The 10,822-nt window shown below is 42.0% G+C and overlaps 1 protein-coding gene across 1 annotated transcript; it reads right to left on the bottom strand.

Moving 5' to 3' along the window:
* Window positions 1-5,190: 5,190 nt before the first annotated feature.
* LOC141146137 (hemoglobin subunit alpha-3-like) lies at window positions 5,191-9,641 on the bottom strand. The gene is made up of 4 exons (XM_073632893.1): window positions 9,522-9,641; window positions 6,901-7,055; window positions 5,671-5,875; window positions 5,191-5,504 (listed from the first exon to the last, which is right to left on the bottom strand). The coding sequence occupies exons 1-4, from the start codon at window positions 9,531-9,533 to the stop codon at window positions 5,361-5,363; spliced, it is 516 nt and encodes a 171-aa protein (XP_073488994.1). The 5' UTR covers window positions 9,534-9,641; the 3' UTR covers window positions 5,191-5,360.
* Between the last annotated feature and the right edge of the window lie 1,181 nt (window positions 9,642-10,822).

The raw sequence follows: 10,822 nt of genomic DNA, 5'->3' as shown, positions 1-10,822 counted from the left end.
CTGATATTTCACCCCCCAAAAAATGTTACACAAGCCAAACATTTTTGGGAAAAGAAAATTAACAAAATTACACTGTCCACTGCCCTACTGACACCATCAGTACATATACACATGCATATGTATTTGAGCTTTGAGGTGCACACCCTAATGCAAGAGGCTGCGCACACCTATGGCAATATATCATTTAGTGACAACTTTTTTTTTTTTTGTTTTTTTTTTTTTTTTCATTATTCAATCACTTGGGACAAAAAAATTAATATTCAATGGGCTCAACATGCCTCTCAGCAATTTCCTTGGAGTGTCTACTTTCCAAAATGGGGTCATTTGGGGGGTTTTGTACTGCCCTGCCATTTTAGCACCTCAAGAAATGACATAGGCAGTTATAAACTAAAAGCTGTGTAAATTCCAGAAAATGTACCCTAGTTTTTAGATGCTATAACTTTTGCGCAAATCAATAAATATACGCTTATTGACATTTTTTTTACCAAAGACATGTGGCCGAATACATTTTGGCCTAAGTGTATGACTAAAATTGAGTTTATTGGATTTGTTTAATAACAAAATGTAGAATTTTCGGTCTTTTTCCATTTATAGCGCAAAAAATCAAAACCGCAGAGGTGAACAAATACCATCAAAAGAAAGCTCTATTTGTGGGAAGAAAAGGACGCAAATTTTGTTTAGGTACAGCATTGCATGACCGCGCAATTAGCAGTTAAAGCAACGCAGTGCCAAATTGTAAAAAGTGCACTGGTAAGGAAGGGGGTAAATCCTTCCGGGGCTGAAGTGGTTAAAGGAGAATTATTCAAAAAAAAAAAATATTAGTTAAACCTCTAAGTGATTTTTTTTTTTTTTACCAATAATATTCCTTTAGATTGGCTTTGAAAATTTACAAACAAAGCAATTTAGAAAAGAAATGAAAGGTTTAGCACTGGGAAACCCTTTTTAAAAGATAAAAAGTGCATTTCATATACAACTATACAGATCAGAACTAAATGAGGGACAAATGAGGAGGAAAGAGGGACAGAGGGACTTTGTTCCAAATCAGGGACAGTTGGGACCTATGTGAGTTCACTAGACATCTGTGCAGGAAAGTGGAGTCAGCGGAGCCCATCCTTACATCTGGTGTCCCCAGCAGAGCTCCTCCATACAGCAGGTGTCCCCAGCGGAGCCCCTCCTTACATCAGGTGTCCCCAGCAGAGCCCCTCCTTATATCAGGTGTCCCCAGCGGAGCCCCTCCTTACATCAGGTGTCCCCAGTTGAGCCCCTCCTTACATCTGGTGTCCCCAGTGGAGCTTCTTCTTACATCAGGTGTCCCCAGCGGAGCTCCTCCTTACATCAGGTGTCCCCAGCGGAGCCCCTCCTTACATCAGGTGTTCCCAGCGGAGCCCCTCCTTACATCAGGTGTTCCCAGTGGAGCCCCTGCTTACATCAGGTGTCCGCAGCGGAGCCCCTCCTTACATCTGGTGTCCCCAGCAGAGCCCCTCCTTACATCTGGTGTCCCCAGCGGAGCCCCTCCTTACATCAGATGTCCCCAGCGGAGCCCCTCCTTACATCAGGTGTTCCCAGCGGACCCCCTCCTTACATCAGGTGTCCCCAGCAGAACCCCTCCTTACATCAGGTGTCCCCAGCGGAGCCCCTCCATACATCAGGTGTCCCCAGCGGAGCCCCTACTTACATCTGTGTCCCCAGCAGAGCCCCTTCATACATCAGGTGTCTCCAGCGGAGCCCCTCCATACATCAGGTGTCCCCAGCGGAGCTCCTCCATACATCAGGTGTCCCCAGCGGAGCTTCTGCATACATCAGGTGTCTCCAGCGGAGCCCCTCCATACATCAGGTGTCCCCAGCGGAGCCCCTCCTTACATCAGGTGTTCCCAGCAGAACCCCTCCTTACATCAGGTGTCCCCAGCGGAGCCCCTCCATACATCAGGTGTCCGCAGCAGAGCCCCTACTTAATCTGTGTCCCCAGCGGAGCCCCTTCATACATCAGGTGTCCCCAGCAGAGCCCCTCCTTACATCTGGTGTCCCCAGCCGAACTCCTCCATACATCAGGTGTCCCCAGCGGAGCCTCTGCATATATCTGTGCCCCCAGCGGAGCCCCTCCATACATCAGGTGTTCCCAGTGGAGCCCCTCCTTACATCAGGTGTCCCCAGCAGAACCCCTCCATACATCAGGTGTACCCAGCGGAGCCCCTCCATACATCAGGTGTCCCCAGCAGAGCCCCTACTTACATCTGTGTCCCCAGCGGAGCCCCTCCATACATCAGGTGTCCCCAGCAGAGCCCCTCCTTACATCCGGTGTCCCCAGCAGAGCTCCTCCATACATCAGGTGTCCCCAGCGGAGCCTCTGCATATATCTGTGCCCCCAGCAGAGCCCCTCCATACATCCGGTGTCCCCAGTGGAGCCCCTCCTTACATCCTGTGTCCCCAGCGGAGCCTCTCCTTACATCTGTGTCCCCAGCAGAACTCCTCCTTACATCTGGTGTCCCCAGCGGAGCCCCTTCTTACATCTGGTGTCCCCAGTGAAGCCCCTGCTTACATCTGGTGTTCCCAGCGGAGCTGCTTCTTGTGTGCCTGCAGCGGAGTTTCCGCAGCCATTACCGTAATCAAGATAGAGGCGGAGCTGGCCGGTTGGCTTCAATAGAAATTGAGCTGCGGCGCCGCCCACCCCCCGCCCCTTTCCACAGCAGGACTCAAACAGACCGGCAGCGGGGCGGGCGGTGCCGCAGCTCAATTTCTATTGTCGGCCTGCTCCGCCTCTTGTTCTTGGTCTTTGGTAAAATGGCGGCCGGTGGAGACATTGTCTTCTACGGCCGTGGACCTCTAGCGGAGGCGGCGGGGAGCCATGAAAAATCAGGAAAAAAGAATTTCCTGGGAAATGCTGAAATCGGGAAAAAGGTACAAATCCTGGGAATGTCCCGGGAAATTCTGCACAGTTGGTAAGTATGTGCTTCTTTCCCCAGCCTCCCTGGCTGTCATTCTCAAGACAGAGCGAAATGCAGGTGGTAGGATAATAATGAACTGAGTGCCGTAGTCACAGCACATTCATTACTATCCTGCTGGCTGCTCTTTCTAAGGTAGATGAGTGAAGGGGCAGAAGACATTACTGTGGGGGAGGGTTATGAGAAAGATGTAGTGGCTGGATGTTAAGAGGGTAGTGAAAGGGGTGCAGTGCTGTGGGAGAGGGGTGATTGTGCAGTGGAGGAGGTGATGTACAGGGTTGGAAGTGCTGTGGGGAGGTTGTTGTAAAGGGGAGTAATGCTGTGGGGGATCTGAAGGGAGAGCAGTGATGTGAAGAGAGCAGTATGCACTGTTGTGGGGGGGTCTGTGATGTAAGAGTGGGCCTCCTGTAGGAGGGTGATGTGAAGTGGGGCAGTGCTCTGGAGGGCTGATGTGAAGAGGGCAGCTCACACTATTGTGGAGGGGGGGGCGTGCTATGGGAGGGTGATCTAAAGGTCTAAAGGGGAGCAGGTGATATGAAGGCAGTGAGGTAGGGGGTGATGTAAAGGGGGACAGTGCTGTGGGGGAGGTGATGTGAACAGGGCAGAGCAGCACTGTGGGGGGGGGGGTGATGGGAAAAGCACACTATTATGGGGGATCTGTGATGTGAAAAGGGGGTGACATAAAGGGGGTGGAATGCTGTGGGGAATGATGTAAAGGGTGGGCAGTGCTGTGAGGGGTGTTAAGGGGGCCAGTGCTGTGGGGAAATGTGAAGGGGTAGTGTTATGGAGGGGTGATGTAAAGGGGCACAGGACAGTACTGTGGTGGAGGGGGGGGGGGGATGATGATTTGAAAGGGGTTGATGGCACAGCTGTGAATAAAGAGGGTGTGGGATGTGAAGGGGGTTCAGTACACTACTGTGAAGGGGTAGAGAGTGATGTGAAGGGGGCCTGAGAACAGTACTCTGAAGCGTAAACTGTGATATGAAGTAGGGGACTGTAATGTGCTGGGGACTGAGGACACTGATGTTAAGAAAAGGATTGTGAAATAGGCGGAGAGGGCTGTGATGTGAATAATTTGGGTCATCGCACAAAAACGTGATTCAGACCGCTGGTAGAACATTTTACTGATCGGACCTCCATCAATTTTAAATGAAAAACCCCTAATATAGAGAATTAAACTCTGCCGTGGCAAATATGCAATTCTCCATACCTAATCTGAAACAGATGGTTTGTATCTTGCAGGTAGGCTTCTATCTTTTGTGCCAGAGGTTGTATGAAATGACCTATATGTTGGCCTAATCATGAAAAAGTAGAACCTATTCCATTCATACCTGGAAACAGGCGTCCAACTATAGAGGTGAGCGACATACCTTAAAGGGGCACTGAAGGTGGAAGTTTTCACTAAGTTGGAAGTTAGACAGTGGTGTTGTGAATGTACAATATCTCACATGGGAAAGTTGGATGAATAAATAAATAATAAAAAAAAAAAATTGACAATCACATATTAGGATTTTTTTTTCGCTTACATGATTTCATTTATATCTGTGGATTGTTATAATTTTCATATATGGCTTACACTAAAGCAAATGGGAGTTTTATATACACTCATGTTTTATACTGCCTACTTTACAATTAAAGTGTATGTAAAGCCATTTTTGAGTTGTTTAAAATAAATATCAGTTTCTTTTTGTCAGATGTCTGCATTCTATTGAAGAGATTTTTCTTAAAATGTCTCCGAGATGAAAGAAAATAATTCCCATCTAAGACAGCTGTCAACAGAACAAGTGTCTCCATTGGAGGATATTTCCTCACTTCTTCTCTGGTGACAGCTCAAAAAGTTTGGATTTTCCATTATTTTTTGTTCTGCTGATAATGGTTATCGACAAATAGCGAGGGACTCTACTAGTTGGGTACACAGACAGTAACACAAACTTGGCAAGTGTTGACAAGAAGAAAATTAATTTTGGCTATACATTTACTTTAATTCATTGAATGCTTGTGGAGAATTGAGGTGTTACTAAACTGAATCAAATAAATAATTGTGCTGCAGTGCAAACCCATGTTCACCTAAATTTGTGATCAGATTAGACAGAAATCATATTTTTTAATCAACCCAAAACCTGGTTTTACTTTTTTTTTTTTTTTTTAAAGGGACACATTAATAAAAATGGATTACAAGAGACTACATCAATACTTGTAAGAATATCAAACCATCATAGAACAAAACATAATGAAACAGTTGAGGCAGAAATGAAAAGTATGCTGGACTTTATTCAATGGTACACCAGATTTATATTTGATAAACAATATACACAAGTAAGTACTCTTCAAAGATCATTGCAACTGTGTTGTAATTGAAATGGGCCCAAACAACTTCTCATCACATGTTGTTTTATTTGCTTTAATTTCTGATGTAGCCTGTTATGCAGGATGAAGGTCTCTGTACTTGGAGGTGAGGACTGCAGAGACTAGAGCAAGGAATTTTTCCCAGGCAGCCTGAACCTCAGCAGTGAAATCATCAGGGAAGTGAGTAGCCAAGACCACCAGCATAACATGAGACAGCAGCTACAATGAGAAAAAGAAGATATAATATTTTTTTGTACATAAACACACGTGACAGCACCCAAGTTTCAATACTATACAATGCTGCATACACATTTAAACCCAGTGCATTTTGTTCACCTGAATCAAGGTATCATATTATTGTATAGAAATATTCAGTAGTACTTACAGAAAAGTTTTGTGGATTCACCATTAGGTTGTAGGCATGCAGGTCACTGAGGGAGGACAAGTTGCCAGCAAGGTCATCCAGGTGATTGGCTGCACCTGCAAGAACATTAATAATCTTTCCACCATGTGTGTTGAGGTCAGCAGAGCCAGGGGTCAGGTCAAAGTTGGTGAAATAAATTTTGGTTTGGGGGAAGCTAAGGAAAAGCCTAAAAGAAAATGAAGAAACAGATATTAATAAACACACACACTTATGATTCTGTGGTTGATATGATATGTTGCAGAAATAACAAATTCCCTGTTGAACTGTAAGCATTTAGTATGCAAATTTTTCCTTTAGTCACTGTTTGTATAGACACCGGCAAAGCAAATTGCTCAATCTTGTATTCCTTCCTTGGTGTTAAAGCAGTAGTAAATTCTACTTATTCTTTTGTACCTACATGTAAGCCTATAATAAGGCCTGTAGGCACAGTGAATATTTCCAAAATGTAAACTGTTTAGTATATTATTCACATTTGCAGCGGCTGGTCACATGACTCAAATGTGCCATTCAGAGTGCTGTTCCGCGAACGTGATTCCTGTGCACAAGTACAGGAGTGACATCATCGCGGCCTGGCCATTCAAATGGGCGGAGCCTGCCAACTCAGAGAAAGACCATGTGAAGATGGGAGCCCTGTCAGTGGTGACAGATAAGTCTGTCATAATGTGCTAGTATGTGGTGCATACTAGCATATTATGACATCAACCTGCAGGGGGACCTTTTTTTTTTTTTTTTTTTTTAAGAGACTTTACTACTGCTTTAAAGCTAGCAGAGAAAGAAACATTGCTGTCCTTCAAAAAAAATTGACCTAAAACAAAATGATCTCCATATTTTAACTATTTGCAAACAAATGCTATGTAATTTGTAATGCAAAAAATATCAGTAGTAGCAATCACTAATTACTTATATCTATCTCTTAAGTTTCACTTAACTTTGATCTCCCCTGAAATCTTTTTTTCTTAGAGAGAGGACAGGTTATAAATGTCATTAATAGCATCTTAGCTTTTTAAAAAGGGTATACTTACACATGGATCATAGAACTGCAATGACATAACCCATGTAATTAATAAATATTTGTCAGTTTAACGTATTATATTAACCTAAGAATTCCTGTGCTGTTATATTATACATCCAGTTGAAATTGCACACTGTATTTAGCTATATAAAATATAACCAAGAATAAAAGAACCTTACCTGGTCAAAGCCTCAGAGCCCAGAGCACTGCCCTGAGATCCAATCTTTCCCACTATGGAAAGCACAGCAGCCTTCTCACTAGCAGATAGACGCATTGTAATGATTGGGAGCTGGTGCAGTACACATTGGATCAGCCAAGTTTTAAAAACGCTGCGCTATAAAATTGATAAATATATCATTTTGTACTGAATTGTTAATAAAGTGATACTGTGCTTGCTCATAACATGTAAAAAACGTCCAAAATATAAAATATGTTTATAATATACATTAATGTGCAATAAACTTCAATAACTAAATAAATTGATGGAAGTGCTCCAATAAGCCTGTGCAATACAAAAAATAAATATTTCAAAAAGCTTGTGCAATATTCAAACACTATTAGATAAATAATTAAAAAAAATCATCCATGCGATTCAGTGTTGCATCCATGCAATTCAGTGCTGCATCTAGGCAATTCGGTGCTAGTGCAATGTTCAAACAATATTAGATAAATATTCCAAAAAAATAATGCATGCGATTCAGTGCTGCATCCATGTAATTCAGTGTTGCATCTATGCAATTCGGTGCTGTGTTGCTTTGTGCGATTGTCAAATTAACAGTCCATAAACATTCCAAAATCCATTCATGTGTTTCAGTGAACACAAACAAAAGTGCTGTGTGCTCATATACGTGCTCCCCCCCAGGTGATAGCCCCTCACCTTAGGTCATGTGACCTTGCAATTAAGCATGGTCAAAATCCGCCTTAGAATCTCTATGGCAGGGATATGCAATTAGCGGACCTCCAGCTGTTGCAGAACTACAAGTCCCATGAGGCATAGCAAGACTCTGACAGCCACAAGCATGACACCCAGAGGCAGAGGCATGATGGGACTTGTAGTTTTGCAACAGCTGGAGGTCCGCTAATTGCATATCCCTGCTCTATGGGTTCGGTGTTATATGCAGGGTCCTGGATAGATACACTGGTGCCTCTGTTCCTTACAGCAGTCCCGTTTATACCTTGGTATATCAATACAAAAAGAACTTCATGGTGAAGTATGTACTATATTTATTAAAATCACAATAAAAATCCCACAATGGGTACTCACAATAGCAAGGCGCCACAAGAAAATAGCGGTAACGAACAGGTGACGGTGGCCGTTAATGGGGTGGTGTACTAATCGTTCCCAACAGGTTGTGTGTGTGTAGCGTTCCATCCTGTCCCCTTCCCCATTTACCCCTTGTATCGACACGCGTTGGGGAAGGGGACAGGACGGAACGCTACACACACAACCTGTTGGGAACGATTAGTACGCCACCCCATTACCGGCCGCTGTCACCTGTTCATTACCGCTATTTTAGTGTGGCACCCTGTAAGCGCCTTGCTATTGTGAGTACCCATTGTGGGATTTTTATTGTGATTTTAATAAATATAGTACATACTGCACCATTAAGTTCTTTTTGTATTGATATACCAAGGTATAAACGGGACTGCTGTGAGGAACAGAGGCACCAGTGTATCTATCCAGGACCCTGCATATAACACCGAACCCATAGAGGTTCTAAGGCGCATTTTGACCAAGCTTAGTTGTAAGGTCACACGCCCTAAGGTGAGGGGCTATCACCTGGGGGGAGCACTTGTATGAGCACACAGCACTTTTGTGTGTGTTCACTGAAACACATGAATAGATTTTGGAATGTTTATGGATTGTTAATTTGATCATTGCACAAAGCAACACAGCACCGAATTGCATAGATGCAACACTGAATTACATTAATGCAGCACTGAATCGCATGGATGATTTTTTTTTTAAATTTGTATCTAATATTGTTTGAACATTGCACTAGCACCGAATTGCATAGATGCAGCACTGAATTGCATGGATGCAACACTGAATCGCATGGATGATTTTTTTGATTTATCTAATAGTAAAATAAAATAAGGGTGCAGCCCTAGAAAATTAATATAAAATTATAAATGCGAAAAGACTGATGGTGAACAAACTCTCAAAAAATAAAGTAAATTTATAAGCTGAGACAATTAGCACACCAAAAGTGACTAAGGGTGATAGCCCAACAAACTTTAACACAACAAACACATAAATGAAACTAAAATGTTGATAAAAGTAATGGTGAAAACAAGTCTCACATAGAAAACTAAGGCAGATATCTAAAAAAAAAAATAATTCAATAAATATCACAAAAAATATTATAATTGAAAATAAAAGAAATGAAAAACAGTGAGAACTCTCATAAACCAAACACTAGAGGGAGGAGAAAAATAAAAATATAAAAATCCCAATTACAAATTGTGCAAAAAGAGTCCCAATATCAAATGGTGCAAGGAAAATTTCAAGCTAAGAAAAGTCCATATAAAATGTGAAAATAATGCTCCAAAGGAAATGTAGTGAAAGACAAGTACAGCATCCAAGGTAGTTCACACCCAAGTGAGAATTGAGACTCCTTACCAACTATAGATGACCACCATACAAGTAGTCTCACCAGGCATATGGGAAATTCAGGTCTCCCACTAACCTATACTGACATCCACAGATCGTGGTACTCAGAAAACAAAAACAAAGAATGCTCCCATAGTGTAATAGTTCAAACAACGTAATTTAATAAGCTGAATGAATTGTACTTACAAGAAGTTCCATCCTTTAAAAGCGTAACAGCAGTGATATATCAAGGTTAAGATCACGGCGTCTCCACGAGCTTCCTCCAGCTTACTGTGTGTGTGTCCCATCAATCACCTAGAGAAATGTAATGACGTCACCGTCACAGGCTCCACCTGGCTCCACCGGCTCCACCTGTGTCCTGTTTTTTGGCCTTTTGTCAGTTGCATTTTGTGAGTACCCACTTTTATATAAAGCATTTTTATTATTAAATTATCTCTGGTAATGCACTAGGTGTGCGCGCCTTTCATTTCTGTTTTTCTTGTAGTTCCTTTCGGATTCCCCCTTCTGAGGAAGGCAGCATCCACCCAGTTTTTATACCATATATACCTTTCACACCACCATTTTATCTGACATCTGTTACTCCACACCTTGGAAGACCTATTAGCGCTGGAAGTGACTGTGTTTTTTGTATCATTGCTGATCATTGCAGTTTAGTGCATTAAATTAGATAGCATTACACATAATGTACTCCATAAGATTGCATTCACAAGTTGAAAAAGATAGCTGTGATTGTTTTACTTTATGTTTTATCTATTTAATACCCTTTTGGTGGTTCAGAATAACAGTCCAGTATAGCTTTAACAGAAAAATATAGTCCAAATATGTTGAAACTCTCATAATTCCACCCGTAAATTATTATTTTGAGAGAGCAACAAAATTACCTATCTTGTAAGGAATGTTTGTTAGACACTAAAGCATGTCCAGTAGGACTTAAATATAATGAGATACAGTATTTTTCAAGTTGTTGCGAATTTGCACTCACAGGGCGGTGCAAATAGTAACGTTCTATTGTAGACTGATGGTGGTAAAAAACACAGCTATCAATATAGATTCTCCTGATAAGCTTTGTGAATGTCCATATGTTATGAACTTTTTACTACTAACTATGAGTGTATCTAGGTTCTGTGTGGTTGCACACTATGTACAGGTACAACCACTTGACTGTACAGTACATACATACTTTATTTTTTACTCTCGTTAAAAACATCTGTTACAAAGGAGTGTAATTGTAAAATGTTTTTACATTTGTTTACTGTAAAATTCAAAAGTTGAATGTTTTGACTACCTAATGTAAAAATAAAATGTATTGAAAAGACAAATATTACGTTTTTTGAGTTATCAATAGCACATATAGGGGGTCATTAACTATAGCGCCGCGGCGCTAATTGCAGTGAATTAGCGCTAATTCACAGCAATTAGTGCTAAAACGGTATTCACTATAGCGCTGGTGAGAAAGTACTCTTAAAATCGAATTTACTATAGTTCCC

This window comes from Aquarana catesbeiana, linkage group LG05, assembly GCF_042186555.1.
Source record: "Aquarana catesbeiana isolate 2022-GZ linkage group LG05, ASM4218655v1, whole genome shotgun sequence".
NCBI lineage: Eukaryota > Metazoa > Chordata > Amphibia > Anura > Ranidae > Aquarana > Aquarana catesbeiana.
Note: the sequence above shows the minus strand (reverse complement) of the source record. Positions and strands in the feature narration are given on the sequence as shown.

Coding starts and splice junctions, on each gene's coding strand:
- LOC141146137 (XM_073632893.1), bottom strand. Junction 5,876..6,900: donor GGCTCTGAGGCTTTGACCAG/GTAAGGTTCTTT, acceptor ATTTTCTTTTAG/GCTTTTCCTTAGCTTCCCCC. Junction 5,505..5,670: donor TGAATCCACAAAACTTTTCT/GTAAGTACTACT, acceptor TTCTCATTGTAG/CTGCTGTCTCATGTTATGCT.